The 18,281-nt window shown below is 43.3% G+C and overlaps 1 protein-coding gene across 2 annotated transcripts in view; it reads left to right on the plus strand.

Annotated features, from left to right (window-relative positions):
• Positions 1 to 18,281, plus strand: part of LOC112266134 (membrane-associated phosphatidylinositol transfer protein 3-like) — a 130,604-nt gene that overhangs the window by 9,349 nt on the left and 102,974 nt on the right. For both annotated transcript variants that reach the window (XM_042296207.1, XM_042296208.1), the window contains exon 2: positions 10,597 to 10,692. In XM_042296207.1, the coding sequence (XP_042152141.1) occupies positions 10,597 to 10,692 (96 nt within the window). The remainder of the gene's footprint in view (positions 1 to 10,596; positions 10,693 to 18,281) is intronic.

An 18,281-nucleotide genomic window follows, 5' to 3' on the forward strand; every position in this document is an offset into this window, starting at 1 on the left:
GTTTACATTTTCGGCTATGGCCGGCGCACCTCTTGCAGCTGATCAATTGATGTTATAAAAATCTTTGTATTGTAATTATCTTCATTCCTGGAGCTGGAATCATGTCCTCATTTAGTATAGATTATTTATTTATGTGCAGTTGCTGTAACATGTAACTTGAATTAGTCTCAAATTGGCCAACTCCAATCGGGTTTTTCAGTTTCTGCCCAAATGATTGTGTCCTTCCTAATTTGCACAATGATTGGGATTCAGCACAAAGCTAAAAATAGCCCTGTATGAGAGGAGGCAGTGACAGACAGCAGATACTCACTCTCTCTCTCTCTCTCTCTCTCTCAATTCTCAATTTCAATTTAAGGGCTCTATTTTCATGGGAGACATATGTTTACATTGCCTAAGCAAGTGAAATAGAAACAATAAAAAAATAACAGTAAATATTACACTAACAAAAGTTCCAAAAGAATAAAGACATTTCAAATGTCATATTATGTCTATATAGTGTTGTAATGATGTGCAAATAGTTAAAGTAGAAAACGGAAAATAAAAATATATAAATATGGGTTGTGTTTACAATGGTGTTTGTTCTTCACTGGTTGCCCTTTTCTTGTGGCAACAGGTCACAAATCTTGCTGCTGTGATTGCACACTGTGGTATTTATGGGAGTTTATCAACATTTGATTTGTTTTCGAATTCTTTGTGGGTCTGTGTAATCTGAGGGAAATATGTCGACAAATATGGTCATACATTTGGCAGGAGGTTAGGAAGTGCAGCTCAGTTTTCACCTCATAGCCTGTCTTCTCTTGAGAGCCAGGTCTGCCTTCGGCGGTCTTTCTCAACAGCAAGGCTATGCTCACTGAGTCAAAGATTTCCTTAATTTTGGGTCAGTCACAGTGGTCAGGTACTCTGCCAGTGTGGACTCTTTGTTTAGGGCCAAATAGCATTCTAGTTGGCTCAGTTTTATTGTAAATTCTAATTATCTTTTTGTTTTCTCATGATTTGGCTGGGTCTAATTGTGTTGCTGTCCTGGACCAGGACCAGCTTGCTTAGGGGGCTCTTCTCCAGGTTCATTTCTCTGTAGGTGATGGCTTTGTTATCCAAGGTTTGAAAATCGCTTCCTTTTAGGTGGTTGTAGGATTTAACCTCTCTTTTATGGATTTTGATAAGTAGCGGGTGTTGGCCTAATTCTGCTCTGCTTGCATTATTTGGTGTTTTACGTTGCTCACTGAGGATATTTTTGCAGAATTCTGCATGGAGAATCTCAATTTGGTGTTTGTCCCATTTTGTGAATTCTTGCTTGGTGAGCGGACCCCAGACCTCACAACCATAAAGGGAAATGGGTTCTATAACTGATTCAAGTATTTTTAGCCAGATCCTAATTGGTATGTCAAATTTTATGTTCCTTTTGATGGCATAGAAGGTCCTTCTTGCCTTGTCTCTCAGCTTGTTCACAGCTTTGTGGAAATTACCTGTAGCGATGATGTTTAGGCCGAGGTATGTATAGTTTATTGTGTGCTCTAGGGCAACGGTGTCTAGGTGGAATTTGTATTCGTGGTCCTGGCAACTGGACCTTTTTTGGAACACCATTATTTTTGTCTTACTGAGATTTACTGTCTGACGGAATTTGTGCAGAAGATCTAGGTGCTGCTGTAGGCCTTTCTCTCTCTCGCTCTTCCTCATTCCTCAGAGGGAGAGCTCAGTTAGTTTCACAACCCCTCATGTTTGCTAATTTAGTCACTACATTCATTTTTGCCAGATAAATTACAGATATGCCTGGCTAACTCTCTACTGACAAATTGCAATGCCAAACACATTTCAGTTTAAGTCTTACCTTTTTGATAAGTTTTCACAATTATTGTTTCCATGTATTATTTATGTATCTTTTGCAACCTCATGTAAGCCCTCAAATAGCCCTATTGTCCATGGAATATTTAAGCCATTTGTCATTTTCCAATAACTGACGAGTATCATCTAATGTTACAATCTTATGTGCCATAAGTGAAATCTTAGGTTTGGCCTCTATTCGGCAGTGCTGCCAAACTCAGGCGTGTGATAATGCATTCAGCCCCTGACCTCAGTTATTTATTCAAGCATGCAAAGTAGTGTTAATTAGAATTTAATGGCCGTTTGTCATGAGGGTGCACTGGGTTGGCGAGTGCTGCCTATTTACCTAACCGGGAGTCAGAAGCTGGCTAGCTGGCTGGCTAGCTGGCTGGCTGGCTGGCTGGCGGTTCGGCGAGTGGGAGAGGTAGGGACAGAGGGAGAGATTTTAGAGGAAGGGTTTTTATCACTCCCATATTAGTCTCTCTTAAATATCTTCAAAATGACTTCAATATTGACCAAAGATTCTGGTGCTTACTTATCTATAAGGGAATATGTTTATAGTGATTTAAGATGGCTGTTTGATTACTTCATCGCCTACTTAAACTTAATAATGCCACTCTTTTGGCTATTTCTTTTGTTTAAAAACTACTTGAGCAATTTCTCCTCCCTGTCATTCTTGATGTGTGTCCTCAGACCAAAAAAGTGAAACATCTTAGGTTATCCATCCATGTTGGATTTCAGGTCCATAAACCGGGATCTTTGTTGAACACCACACCAATCACACAAACAACAAATAATACTGTCTGCATCCCAAATGACCCTGCCCTGCATCCCAAATGACCCAGGGTGTGTCCGAAATGACCCTGCTCTGCATCCCAAATGACCCTGCATCCCAAATGACCCTCCTCTGCATCACAAATGACCCTGCTCTGCATCACAAATGACCCTGCTCTGCATCCCAAATGACCCAGGGTGTGTCCGAAATGACCCTGCTCTGCATCCCAAATGACCCTGCATCCCAAATGACCCTCTGCATCACAAATGACCCTGCTCTGCATCCAAATGACCCTGCTCTGCATCCCAAATGACCCCCTGCATCCCAAATGACCCAGGGTGTGTCCGAAATGACCCTGCCTGCATCCCAAATGACCCTGCATCACAAATGACCCCCTGCATCCCAAATGACCCTGCCCTGCATCCCAAATGACCCTGCCCTGCATCTTAAATGACCCAGGGTGTGTCCGAAATGACCCTGCTCTGCATCCCAAATGACCCTGCCCCTGCATCCCAAATGACCCTGCCCTGCATCACAAATGACCCTGCCCTGCATCCCAAATGACCCTGCCCTGCATCCCAAATGACTCTGCCCTGCATCCCAAATGACTCTGCCCTGCATCCCAAATGACTCTGCCCTGCATCCCAAATGACTCTGCCCTGCATCCCAAATGACTCTGCCCTGCATCCCAAATGACCCTGCCCTGCATCCCAAATGACCCTGCCCTGCATCCCAAATGACCCTGCCCTGCATCCCAAATGACCCTGCCCTGCATCCCAAATGACCCTGCCCTGCATCCCAAATGACCCTGCCCTGCATCCCAAATGACCCTGCCCTGCATCCCAAATGACCCTGCCCTGCATCCCAAATGACCCTGCCCTGCATCCCAAATGACCCTGCCCTGCATCCCAAATGACCCTGCCCTGCATCCCAAATGACCCTGCCCTGCATCCCAAATGACCCTGCTCTGCATCCCAAATGACCCTGCTCTGCATCCCAAATGACCCTGCTCTGCATCCCAAATGACCCTGCTCTGCATCCCAAATGACCCTGCTCTGCATCCCAAATGACCCTGCTCTGCATCCCAAATGACCCTGCTCTGCATCCCAAATGACCCTGCTCTGCATCCCAAATGACCCTGCTCTGCATCCCAAATGACTCTGCTCTGCATCCCAAATGACTCTGCTCTGCATCCCAAAACTCTGCTCCCCAAACGACGCTGCTCTGCATCCCAAACGACGCAGTTTGTGTTCCAAATGACCCTGCACTGCATCCCAAATGACCCAGGCTGTGCCCCAAATGACCCTGCTCTGCATCCCAAATGACTCTACATCCCAAATGACTCTGCCCTGCATACCAAATGACCCTGCTCTGCATCCCAAATGACTCTGCTCTGCATCCCAAACGACGCAGTTTGTGTTCCAAATGACCCTGCACTGCATCCGAAATGACCCAGGCTGTGCCCCAAATGACCCTGCTCTGCATCCCAAATGACCCAAATGACCCGTCCCAAATCCATTAGGGGGTACGTGTTCACACTTCCACTTTACCCAGCCAACCTTGTCCTCCCCAAGACCTCAGCAACCTTTGCGCACTGGAAGCAACCTTTAAGAGGAAAGAAGAAAACAAGACCAGAAGGGAACAAACAGGAGCGACAGAACAGGACAATACCAAACAAAATGAACAACAGTCAGTCACTGTCACGATCGTCTGAATGAGTGGACCAAGATGCAGCGTGGTATGGTTCCATCCTCTTTATTTTGAAGTGAAACTCCGTCTGCTCCCATGGAAGGCGATCCTTTCCAGCCAGGATCTCCTCCCACATCCAGGATACCTTACCGTCCAAGATATCCTCCCATGTCCAGGATGTCTGCTCCTCCTGGACACGCTGCTTGGTCCGTTTGTGGTTGGATCGTCTGAATGAGTGGACCAAGATGCAGCGTGGTATGGTTCCATCCTCTTTATTTTGAAGTGAAACTCAAAGAAAACAATAAATCGCAAAACGAAACGTGAAGCTACAATCGTGCTCACAGGCAACTATACATAGTCAAGATCCCACAAAGCATAAAGGGGAATGGCTGCCTAAATATGATCCACAATCAGAGACAATGATAAACAGCTGCCTCTGATTGGGAACAATACCAGGCCAACATAGAAATATAATCACCTAGATGACCCACCCCAGTCACACCCCGACCTAGAGAATAAAAAGCTCTCTATGGTCAGGGATGCTGGCCTTCTAGGCAGAGTTGCAAAGAAAATGCCAGATCCCAGACTGGCCAATAAAAATAAAAGATTAAGATGGGCAAAAGAACACAGACGCTGGATAGAGGAACTCTGCCTAGAAGCCCAGCATCCTGGAATCGCCTCTTCACTGTTGACGTTGAGACTGGGGTTTTACGGGTACTATTTAATGAAGATGCCAGTTGAGGACTCGTGAGGCGTCTGTTTCTCAATCTAGACACTCTAATGTACTTGTCCTCTTGCTCAGTTGTGTACCGGGGCCTCCCACTCCTCTTTCTATTCTGTTTAGGGCCAGTTTGCGCTGTTCTGTGAAGGGAGTAGTACACAGCATTGTACGAGATCTTCAGTTTCTTGGTAATTTCTTGCATGGAATAGCCTTCATTTCTCAGAACAAGAATAGACTGACGAGTTTCAGAAGAAAGGTCTTTGTTTCTGGCCATTTTGAGCCTGTAATTGAACCCACAAATGCTGATGTTCCAGATTCTCAACTAAATCAAATCAAATCAAATCAAATTTATTTATATAGCCCTTCGTACATCAGCTGATATCTCAAAGTGCTGTACAGAAACCCAGCCTAAAACCCCAAACAGCAAGCAATGCAGGTGTAGAAGCACGGTGGCTAGGAAAAACTCCCTAGAAAGGCCAAAACCTAGGAAGAAACCTAGAGAGGAACCAGGCTATGTGGGGTGGCCAGTCCTCTTCTGGCTGTGCCGGGTGTAGACTATAACAGAACATGGCCAAGATGTTCAAATGTTCATAAATGACCAGCATGGTCGTATAATAATAAGGCAGAACAGTTGAAACTGGAGCAGCAGCACGGTCAGGTGGACTGGGGACAGCAAGGAGTCATCATGTCAGGCAGTCCCGGGGCATGGTCCAGGTCAGTTGAAAGGGCCCATGGTCAGGTGGACTGAAAGTCACCATGTCAGGTAGTCCTGGGGCATGGCAGCAGGTGGTCAGGTGGACTGGGGACAGCAACGAGTCACCATGTCAGGTAGTCCTGGGGCATGGTCCTAGGGCTCAGGTCCTCCTCCGATAGAGAGAAAGAGAGAATTAGAGAACGCACACTTAGATTCACACAGGACACCAAATAGGACAGGAGAGGTACTCCAGATATAACAAACTAACCCTAGCCCCCCGACACATAAACTACTGCAGCATAAATACTGGAGGCTGAGACAGGAGGGGTCAAACAGGAAGGATATAACCCCACCCACTTTGCCAAAGCACAGCCCCCACACCACTAGAGGGATATCTTCAACCATCAACTTACCATCCTGAGACAAGGCTGAGTATAGCCCACAAAGATCTCTGCCACGGCACAACCCAAGGGGGGCGCCAACCCAGACAGGATGACCACATCAGTGAATCAACCCACTCAGGTGACGCACCCCTTCCAGGGAAGTCATGAGAGAGCCCCAGTAAGCCAGTGACTCAGCCCCTGTAATAGGGTTAGAGGCAGAGAATCCCAGTGGAAAGAGGGGAACCGGCCAGGCAGAGACAGCAAGGGCGGTTCTTTGCTCCAGAGCCTTTCCGTTCACCTTCCCACTCCTGGGCCAGACTACACTCAATCATATGACCCACTGAAGAGATGAGTCTTCAGTAAAGACTTAAAGGTTGAGACCGAGTTTGCGTCTCTGACATGGGTAGGCAGACCGTTCCATAAAAATGGAGCTCTATAGGAGAAAGCCCTGCCTCCAGCTGTTTGCTTAGAAATTCTAGGGACAATTAGGAGGCCTGCGTCTTGTGACCGTAGCGTACGTGTAGATATGTACGGCAGGACCAAATCAGAGAGATAGGTAGGAGCAAGCCCATGTAATGCTTTGTAGGTTAGCAGTAAAACCTTGAAATCAGCCCTTGCTTTGACAGGAAGCCAGTGTAGAGAGGCTAGCACTGGAGTAATATGATCACATTTTTTGGTTCTAGTCAGGATTCTAGCAGCCGTATTTAGCACCAACTGAAGTTTATTTAGTGCTTTATCCGGGTAGCTGGAAAGTAGAGCATTGCAGTAGTCTAACCTAGAAGTGACAAAAGCATGGATTAATTTTTCTGCATCATTTTTGGACAGAAAGTTTCTGATTTTTGCAATGTTACATAGATGGAAAAAAGCTGTCCTTGAAATGGTCTTGATATGTTCTTCAAAAGAGAGATCAGGGTCCAGAGTAACGCCGAGGTCCTTCACAGTTTTATTTGAGACGACTGTACAACCATTAAGATTAATTGTCAGATTCAACAGAAGATCTCTTTGTTTCTTGGGACCTATAACAAGCATCTCTGTTTTGTCCGAGTTTAAAAGTAGAACGTTTGCAGCCATCCACTTCCTTATGTCTGAAACACATGCTTCTAGCAAGGGCAATTTTGGGGCTTCACCATGTTTCATTGAAATGTACAGCTGTGTGTCATCCGCATAGCAGTGAAAGTTAACATTATGTTTTCGAATAACATCCCCAAGAGGTAAAATATATAGTGAAAACAATAGTGGTCCCAAAACGGAACCTTGAGGAACACCGGAATTTACAGTTGATTTGTCAGAGGACAAACCATTCACAGAGACAAACTGATATCTTTCCGACAGATAAGATCTAAACCAGGCCAGAACTTGTCCATGTAGACCAATTTGGGTTTCCTATCTCTCCAAAAGAATGTGGTGATCGATGGTATCAAAAGCAGCACTAAGGTCTAGGAGCACGAGGACAGATGCAGAGCCTCGGTCCGATGCCATTAAAATGTCATTTACCACCTTCAGAAGTGCCGTCTCAGTGCTATGATGGGGTCTAAAACCAGACTGAAGCATTTCGTATACATTGTTTGTCTTCAGGAAGGCAGTAAGTTGCTGCGCAAAAGCCTTTTCTAAAATTTTTGAGAGGAATGGAAGATTCGATATAGGCCTATAGTTTTTTATATTTTCTGGGTCAAGGTTTGGCTTTTTCAAGAGAGGCTTTATTACTGCCACTTTTAGTGAGTTTGGTACACATCCGGTGGATAGAGAACCATTTATTATGTTCAACATAGGAGGGCCAAGCACAGGAAGCAGCTCTTTCAGTAGTTTAGTTGGAATAGGGTCCAGTATGCAGCTTGAAGGTTTAGAGGCCATGATTATTTTCATCATTGTGTCAAGAGATATAGTACTAAAACACTTGAGCGTCTCTCTTGAACCTAGGTCCTGGGAGAGTTGTGCAGACTCAGGACAACTGAGCTTTGAAGGAATACGCAGATTTAAAGAGGAGTCCGTAATTTGCTTTCTAATAATCATAATCTTTTCCTCAAAGAAGTTCATGAATTTATCACTGCTAAAGTGAAAGTCATCCTCTCTTGGGGAATGCTGCTTTTTAGTTAGCTTTGCGACAGTATCAAAAAGGAATTTCGGATTGTTCTTATTTTCCTCAATTAAGTTAACTAGTCTAAAGGCGGCCAGTTTGATTGCTTCTTTAATCAGGACAACAGTTTTCAGCTGTGCTAACATAATTGCAAAAGGGTTTTCGAATGATCAACTAGCCTTTTAAAATTATAAACTTGGATTTGGAACACAGGTGTGATGGTTGCTGATAATGGGCCTCTGTACACCTATGTAGATATTCCATTAAAAATCATTTGTTTCCAGCTACAGTAGTCATTTACATCATGAACAATGTCTACACTTTATTTTTGATCAATTTGATGTTATTTTAATGGACAACAAAAACAAGGACATGTCTAAGTGACCCCAAACCTTTGAATGGTAGTGGATATTGAATGTGCAAATGAGCTATTGAATGTATTGAGAAATTGGATTTAAAGTTAATCACTCATTACAGAATAGCGTAGAGATTTCAGGTGATTGGATAATGCCCCTGTTTGCAATCATCAATTTGTCATTAAGACATAGTTAGTATTCACATGTTCATCATGAGAGTGTATATTGAACACTGCGTCTGTGTCCCAAATGGCACCATATTCCCTATATTGTGCACTACTTTTGACCAGGGCCATATGGTGTGTCTCCATACACTTGGCTGTAATCACATCTAGTCCAATGAAATTAACCAGGGTGGACCCATGAATCAGTGTGTTAGTTAGGATCTGGTTACTTTCAAGTTTTAAAGTCACGTGCACAAGTACAGTGAAATGCTTTTCTTGCCAGCTCTAAACTCAACAATGCAGTATTCAATAACAATGTCATAGTAAAAATAACATAAGGTAGAACAAAAACACACGAGACATAGAAATAAGAAATAAGAACAACACAATAAATTAAGTAATCTATATACAAGGTCAGTCAGTTCCAGTACTATATTTACAATGTGCAGGGATACTGGAGTGATGGAGGTAGATATGTAGAGGGGTAAGGTGACTAGGCATCAGGATGTATGATAAACAGTGTAGCAGCAGCCTATATGATGATTGAATGTGAGTGGGTGTGTGTACAGTAGAGTCAGTATAAATGTATGTGCATATTGTGTGTGTGTGTGTGTGTTGGCGTGTCAGTATGCGTGAGTGTGTAGGGGGCATAGACAGTGCAAAAAGCAAACAGAAATACCAGGGTTCTCTCCTGAACGATGCTGGCCTACCCCAGGCTGAGGTTGAGCAAAGCCTTGTAACACATCTGCTGTTCATGGACTATCCTATCCTCCATTTCATGATTCTAATTGAGAACTCCAAAGGTTGAGACACCCATCCCTCAATGAGATATTAATAGTGAAAACATTTGAACTGATGGAGTCATGTAAGAAATTAAAAGCTAATTATTTCCTGTGTAGCGATGAGGAGAAGCAGAGCCGTAGGAGAGAAATGAAGAGAGTGAAAACAGTGAGGGCAGATAAAGTGGCATGGTGTAATGGAAGCCATGAACTCAGCGTTTCAACATGCAGTATGGCACTTTCCAAATGCCTCTGGAAGTGGATAATGGAGGAAGGGATAGAGGGATGAAATGAGCTGAGATCAAACACAAGCAGTCTGGTGTTGTTGTGGAGTAAAGGCTCTTAGATTCTCAGACACGGGCTCTCTGTGTGTAGGGACGGGAAAGCCCACAACTCAATTCGGTGATATTTTCTCTCTCTCCAATTGCAGTTCTCTGGAGGTTAGAACAAGGGAACAATTTGCTTGGTCACTTTGACTTGTTATTGATTTTGTTTCAATTCAATAGCACTTAAAGGAAGACTCGTTGGTTGTCTGAAAGTCATTTATAATTAACGTTATTGCCTTTATCTGGCATTAGTTTATTAACACTGATCTTAGAGGAACAGAGCTTGAGGGATCTCTCTAAATACTCCCTCGTTCTAGTCCTGAAGAATGGGAATTTGAGGAACTCCCTGGCCAAACCCTCCTGTGTAGTACTAAAGATTAATTCAATATCTCAGGTAATGGGTGTTGTTGAGGGACAGTAGTCTACCTAGATATGGAGATATGGAGCCTTCATCTACATCTCCTTATCTCCATAGATAAGATTAGCTGGCTAACCTCTGAGCTCAATTGGTTAGCTTCAGAGCCTTACATTTATTTATATGTGCCTCCTTACATTTCTCAATCTAGGGCTCTGGTTTGCTTGATTTGTGCTCTGTGACACTGGAGACCAATAGAGCCTCTCTGCCCAAGGCCCTAAAAGCCAATGCAATTATTCTACTGCCTTTTATAGACAGACAATGCACTTGAAGCTGAAAGGAAAAAAATATAGATTCACGTAATGAATTTGACCTTGAATACTCTGAATAATGACATGATGACATACATAGATGTTTCTCCTGAAGTAGAAATTGACTTGTTTTTCTCTTTCTACCTCTCAGCCGCTTCCCGCAAGCACAGTATCTCCCACTGGCGGATGCAGGACATTGCACAGGAGTCCGTTGACAGCTCAGATGAGGAGTTTTTCGATGCCAGAGGTTAGTTTCATATTTTCCTTTGATAACACCCAGAGAGCTTAGTTCAACTCTCTCTCTTTCCTGTGTTTCTTCCTCTCTCATCTTCCCCTTATCTCTCTTCCTTTGTGAGCACACTGAAAAGTGCCTTATCCCATCACATGGGTCAGGCCAGGCTTATATGCCTCCCATGCTGATATATCTTCATGGTTCCTAACATGGACATTTCTTTTACAGGTATTTTGAACAGTGAAAGGGGAAACAATTTGAAGCCAACTCTAACGTTAGAATCACACGTCATCAGGGAATTTGCATGCGCTTTGGGATGTGGTCAGGGGAGCTATTGGGTGGGTCCATGATTGCTGTTTTGATTGGAGAGAAGTCTATCTCCAGGTTAGAAGAGAGGCTGATTGCTAATGCTAGACCCCCGGTGGGAAGATAGAGTGGATTTCGTAGTAACAGGTGTGTTGTTGCTCTTAACACCAGGCTTTCACACAATAAGCTCATGGTGAAAATCATAGGTGTTTTGGAACTATTGTCCCTGTCTGGAATGTAGACTGTCTGTTGCATGTTGCTTGTATGCTCTGTCCTGCCAGCTTTGTCCAACCAATTGCTTTGTCTTCCTTCACTAGTTTCCTTCTCTGGATCAATACATCTCCAGTCCTTAGTTGTACCTACACCACCGTTCAAAAGTTTGGGGTCACCTTCAAATGTCCTTGTTTTTGAAAGAAAATCAATTTTTTTGTCCATTAAAATAACATCAAATTGATCAGAAATACATTGTAGACATGGTTCATGATGTAAATGACTACTGTAGCTGGAAACGGATGATTTCTAATGGAATATCTACGTAGGCTTACAGAGGCCCATTATCAGCAACCATCACTCCTGTGTTCCAATGGCACGTTGTGTTAGCTAATCCAACTTGATCATTTTAAAAGGCTAGTTGATCATTAGAAAACCCTTTTGCAATTATGTTAGCACAGCTGAAAACTGTTGTCCTGATTAAAGAAGCAATCAAACTGGCCACCTTTAGACTAGTTGAGAATCTGGAACATCAGCATTTGTGGCTTTGATTACAGGCTCAAAATGGCCAGAAACAAATAACTTTCTTCTAAAACTCGTCAGTCTATTCTTGTTCTGAGAAATGAAGACTATTCCATGCAATAAATTGCCAAGAAACTGAAGATCTCGTACAATGCTGTGTACTACTCCCTCCACAGAACAGCGCAAACTGGCCCTAACCAGAATATAAAGAGGAGTGGGAGGCCCCGGTGCACAACTGAGCAAGAGGACAAGTACATTAGAGTGTCTAGATTGAGAAACAGACACCTCACGAGTCCTCAACTGGCAGCTTCATTAAATAGTACCCGCAAAACATCAGTCTCAACGTCAACAGTGAAGAGGCGACTCCAGGATGCTGGTCTTCTAGGCAGAGTTGCAAAGAAAATACCATATCTCAGACTGGCCAATAAAAAGAAAAGATTAAGATGGGCAAAAGAACACAGGCACTGGACAGAGGAACTCTAGAATGCCAGCATCCCGGAGTCGCCTATTCACTGTTGACATTGAGACTGGTGTTTTGCGGGTACCATTTAATGAAGCTGCCAGCTACAATAGTCATTTACAACATGAACCATGTCTACACTGTATTTCTGATCAATTTGATGTTATTTTAATGGACAAAAAAATGTGGTTGTCTTTAAAAAAAAAAAGGACTTCTCTAAGTGACCCCAAACGTTTGAACGGTAGTGTGAAGTGCACTACTTTTGGACCAGGGCAAATAGGGCTCTGGTCAAAAGTAGTGCACTATATAGGGAACAGGGTGCCATTTGGGATGCATACATGGAACCCGAGGAAGATTAATCCTCTCCTGAATGTGACCCACAACCCTCTCTATACTTCATGTGGAAACGCTAGGGCCAAATTTAATCAGTGCTCCTTTTGCTTTCTTTATCATTTCTAAAGCACAGAGGGTATTTCTACCAGTGAGGTCATCCTGGCAGTCTCCATCTGCTGTGTCTGTAGTCTAAGAATATCCCTGTGATTAAGCAGATAATCATCATTAGAGGTGGTAGTTAAAAGTGTGAAGGATTATAAGCGCTGTGGAGGGAAGAGACTTTCCAGGGAGGGAAATCCTCATAGAGCATAACACACACACACATTAACACACACACACACACATGGAGCACCGAGGCATCACATCAGTAGTATGGGCCATCGCCTGCATGTTGATATAACAGCCAGGGAAATGCATCCTCATGCATGTCATGTTTTTGATCAATCACTCATATGGTTATATCTGTCGTTTAGGGAATAGTGGTAGCATGATTTAGCAGGTTTAAACTGGTTAGTTCTACTTCTCACGGCCCATATCTAACTCTTAGTCTTCCTCTCTCTTGCCCCAGTTCTCCCCTGCGGAGAGTGGAAGTTTTAATGAATGCCAGTGGTTGCAGAAACAAATGTTGTCTCTGCTGCAACTTTCATCACATGTTTGTTTTGACTGGTAACGTGATTAATGGTCTGCTTATTTATACTGACTTTTCACATGTGTGTCTGTGAAGGCCTATGTGTGTGCAAGGGTGTGTGTGTGTCTGGGGGTGTCTGTGTGTGTGTCTGTGTGTGTTTGTGTGTGTGTGTGTGTGTGTCTGTGTTTGTGTGTGTGTGTGTGTGTGTGTGTGTGTGTGTGTGTGTGTGTCTGTGTTTTGTGTGTGTGTGTGTGTGTGTGTGTGTTATCACCTAAGCGGTGTGAATTCACCCTGTCTAATTAAACTAAATTCACGGGCAAACTATGAATAAATCTGACGATAATGAATAGTGCACTTGAGTATACAGCTTGTATACATACACACATACCTGTTTATACACACCCACACATCTCCACACATATTTGGTTGTCATGTTTGAGACATGCTGTGCATCCCTTATCACTGTGCTGTGTCACAGAGCAGAGCTGGCTGAGAAATATATTCCATCTGACAGGCAGAGTCACCAAGGTAAAGATAGCATGGCCTATAAAGTGGAACAGATTTACCCTGGCATCCCCATATCTCTCCCGCCACTATTTCTCACTGCAGCATGAAATACCCATGCTTAGAGAGACGCTTAATTACTGCAAAACATGGAGAGGAAACAGTGAGAAGAGGGAAGGGGGGGGGGCTCCATTTGGAAAATGGCACCAAATAAAATGGACCAATATGTATTTTGAAGCTATTTTTTCTCTCATCATTATGGGGGGTATTTTTTCAGTGACACAGTATTTATTATTGTCTACATGGGAAGTATGATAGTTTTTGAACAAAGCTCCGCTCACAGTGCATTATTGAAATGTGTTGTGTCCCTTCCCCTCTGCAAACAGAATGAGTATGATGTTATTGTAGTTGCAGAATGAACTGGCAACACTCATTTACCTGCATGTTTCCACATCAATCTTTCATGAGACACATTTCTCATTCATATGTAATTAGGGGTTTCTGGCACACCACACAACAGGGGATTTAAATGAAAAGTCCAGATGTTAGCGCCCGCTGTTAGCTGAATTGGGGAAAGTGCCAGCCAGTTGTTCTCCGAGGCTTTTCATCTCTGGATGTCATTATAGTCTTTTGATTGGTCTGTGCTTTGCAGCATTGCGGCTCACCAATCGCGCCTCTTCCGGTAGTCTTTGATTGATGCATAATATTGGAATAACTTCGTGGCCACAAAGTGTGACAGCAAAACCTTTCAAGCTTACATGAAAACTTCCCTATCTCAATCAATGAAAAAAATGAAACCTCTTACGCAGAAAACAATTTTGAAACATATTTTATGTTCATAACAGTGTTATCAGTATAGCATATTCATGAGGGGAAAAAAGTATCTGGTGACCTGGAGAATGTAGATGTAGAGAAGACCTCTTGGGGATGCAATCTTTAAAAAAGAAACCAGATCAATCTAATAAAATGGTGCTGTTAACAGGAGGGATGGATGGCTCTAAAAGTTATATTCTTTGGAGCATGTAATTTGGTATTGTTCAGGTACTTCTAAATGTCAGGACAACTTGTTTTCTCCTGACATAGTACTACTTTTAGGGAGAGGGAGAGAGAGAGAGCGAGGGAGAGAGAGAAATGAAGAGGGAGGGAGAGAGAAATGAAGAGGGAGGGAGAGAGGTAGGGAGTAAAAGACAGGCAAAGAGAGAGAGAGAGAGAGAGAGGGAGAGAGGGAGAGAGGGAGAGAGAGAGGGAGTAAAAGACAGGCAAAGAGAGAGAGAGAGAGAGAGAGAGAGAGAGAGAGGAGAGGAGAGAGAGAGAGAAATGAAGAGGGAGGGAGGGAAGAGGGAGGGAGGGTAAAAGACAGGCAAAGAGAGAGAGAGGGAGAGAGAGGGAGAGAGAGAGAAAGAGAGAGAGAGAAATGAAGAGGGAGGGAGGGAGTAAAAGACAGGCAAAGAGAGAGAGAGGGAGAGAGAGAGGGAGAGATGGGGGAAGAGAATGTTTGAGAGTGAAATGAAGAGGGAGTAAGTGAGTAAGAGAGAGGGGGAGTGGAAGTGTACTGGATTACACCACCTAAACCATCACGATGAGCTCCTGGATGATTAATACCATCACCCACATCATAAAGCTCCAGGCCAGTAAAATCATGAGATTGTATTAAACTGTCAGAAATATCTTCTCTGCTATGCTAAAGAGACGACCTATAGGTTATGTAAAAAATGGCACCCTATTGACTATATAGTGCACTACTTTTGACCAGGGCTCATATGGCTCTGGTCAGAAGTAGTGCACTATGTAGGGAATAGGGTGCCATTTGGTGCACAGCTGTGAACTCACTGAAGAGGCTGCCTGGCCGGCTCTCTTCTGGAGGTGTTTGGCTGCTCCTTAGAGGCTTTGTGTTCATCTGGCTTTCATATCATTCTTTCCATTCTACCCAGTGGTAAATTAACGCAAGTGGGCTCCACCAAGGTCCTGTAGGAATATTCATGATAGCCTTTAGAAAACTGAAACAATCATTCTCTGTTTGTATAACAAACCTATCTCAGATCTAGAGGTTTCAGACTGAATGAGGAGGTCCAATTGTGTCTGATTATAATGGTTTAAAGCCCTCAAACTCAACTGGACCTCATCGTTCCTCTCTAATAAGGGACTGATTTAGACCTGGGACACCAGGTGTGTGTAATGAATTATCATGTAGAACAGAAACCCAGCATGCTTCAGACATCCTGGGGTAAGAGTTGAATACCCCTTGTCTAAAGTATGCCTACAGTGCATCCCAAATCTCTGCCACCATTGTTTTGTAATCAGGTGGCGCCACTCTTACATGACGCTCGTTCCTCAGATGGAGACATCTGACATAGAACAATGTCTCTGCCACAGTGTTCTCAGGCGAGGCTGCTCTACTGAGAGAAGATTGGAATGAGAATGGAAGATGTAGATTCTCCAATGAGTTTCGCAAGAGCGATATATTTTTCAGTTGGCTCGGTATCTGCTTTGCAAGATTTACAACTATCTGAGAAGACCTGAGTAGATATAGGACCCCTGATGAAACCAAACAAATGAAAGTTAATGTATTTATATTATTCATGATGTATGAATCAGTTTTAGTCTACGTTTATTGAGTATTCTCACTGAAGCACAGCGTTGACTAATGCTCATTCCATTCACTTTTCATATGATAATGCAGACTTGAATTTGAAAAATAACAGTGTGTTAGAGTATGTCAAATCAAGATAGTGTAAATCAACTTGTGCTGTAATATACATCAATTATTATGGGGCTGTCTCATTTGATATACCTTCAATAGAATGTGGATTCTCCCAGGTAATGCTTTGCCTCAGCGTGGCTGTGTCTGCCACTGTTTTGACTTAACGTGCTGTTCATACTCACTAGGTCTCACCTCATCCCTTTAATGTATCTAAAGGAATCAACCAAGGCTCTGTGCTTGGCTCTCAGCTTTATGAAGATGGATTGGAGTAATAGACTTCGCTCTGATCGATAGAGAGATGCACACCAGACAACTTATATCTCCATACAACCCCGCACCTCATTTTACCAATGACTCTGTATATTTCACAAGCTATGACAATCTCCCATCATTCTGAGTGAGTGCTCTCCATTCCAGGTGGATGGGTTATCTTGGCAAAGGGGAAACGCTGACTAACAGTCTCTTGACTAGAGGTCGACCGATTATGATTTTTCAGCGCCGATACCGATTATTGGAGTGCCAAAAAAGCCGATACCGATTAATCGGCCGATTTAAAAAAAAAAGATTTTAACTAGCTAGCCATTTCACTTCGGTTACACCAGCCTCATCTCGGGAGTTGATAAGCTTGAAGTCATAAACAGCGCAATGCTTGACACACAACGAAGAGCTGCTGGCAACACACATGAAAGTGCTGTTTGAATGAATGTTTACACGCTTGCTTCTGCCTACCACTGCTCAGTCAGATACTTAGATACTTGTATGCTCAGTCAGATTATATGCAACGCAGGACAAGCTAGATAATATCTAGTAATATCATCAACCATGTGTAGTTAACTAGTGATTATGATTGATTGTTTTTATAAGATAAGTTTAATGCTAGCTAGCAACTTACCTTGGCTCACTGCATTCGCGTAACAGGAGTGGAGTGCACAAGGACTAGTTAACTGTAAGGCTGCAAGATTGGTTCCCCCGAGCTGACAAGGTGAAAATCCGTTGTTCTGCCCCTGAACAGGCAGTTAACCCACTGTTCCTAGGCCGTCATTGAAAATAAGAATGTGTTCTTAACTGACTTGCCTCTTAAAATAAGGATTAAATAAAGGTGTAAAAAATATATATTTAAAAATCAGCAAAACTTGAACTCGGCCCTAATTAATCGGTCATTCTGATTAATCGGTCGACCTCTACTCTTGACCATAGCATGGGTCAAGAGATAACAAACAATTAAACCAGTGGCATGGTGTCTGTTGGCTGTGTTTAAATTTCAAGTAAACTGTCAAAATAAAGAGAGTCACACACTCCATATATAAACTCCCAGTAATTTATTTGGTATTTACCAACGTTTTGAAGGAGGCCCAGTGATGCCGAAACGTTGGTAAATACCCAATAAATTACTGGGAGTTTATATATGGAGTGTGCGACTTTCTATATTTCGATAGTTTACTTGAAATTGAAACACAGCCAACAGACACCATGCCACTGGTTTTCTATGTTGTTGTCTCTTGACCCATGCTATGCCAAGATAACACATCCCCCTTACAGGGCCAATTGTGGGCCAATTGTGAGCCGCTCTATGGGTCTCCCAATCGCGGCCGGTTGTGATACAGCTTGGATTCGAACCAGGGTGTCTGTAGTGATGCCTCTAGCACTGAGATGTAGTGCCTTAGACCTCTGCGCTACACGGGAGCCATCGGGATGATGTTGGGAGGATGTTGTTGACATAGTGATCATTGTCATCCAGAGTTTACATCCGTTCTGACTACATACCTCCTGCTCTACACAATCAATGTCTTCCTTTTCTTCTCTCCCTAACTTTCTGTGCGGTCTGGTTGAAGGACATTCCTGCATCCCTCCCACTCTCTTCTTTCTCATCTAGGGCTGTCAGTTGTAGGGTAATCTCATCCTTCATTCATTCCTTCTCTGAATCAGATGTTGCTTTATTT

This window comes from Oncorhynchus tshawytscha, linkage group LG13 (assembly GCF_018296145.1).
Source record: "Oncorhynchus tshawytscha isolate Ot180627B linkage group LG13, Otsh_v2.0, whole genome shotgun sequence".
Lineage (NCBI taxonomy): Eukaryota > Metazoa > Chordata > Actinopteri > Salmoniformes > Salmonidae > Oncorhynchus > Oncorhynchus tshawytscha.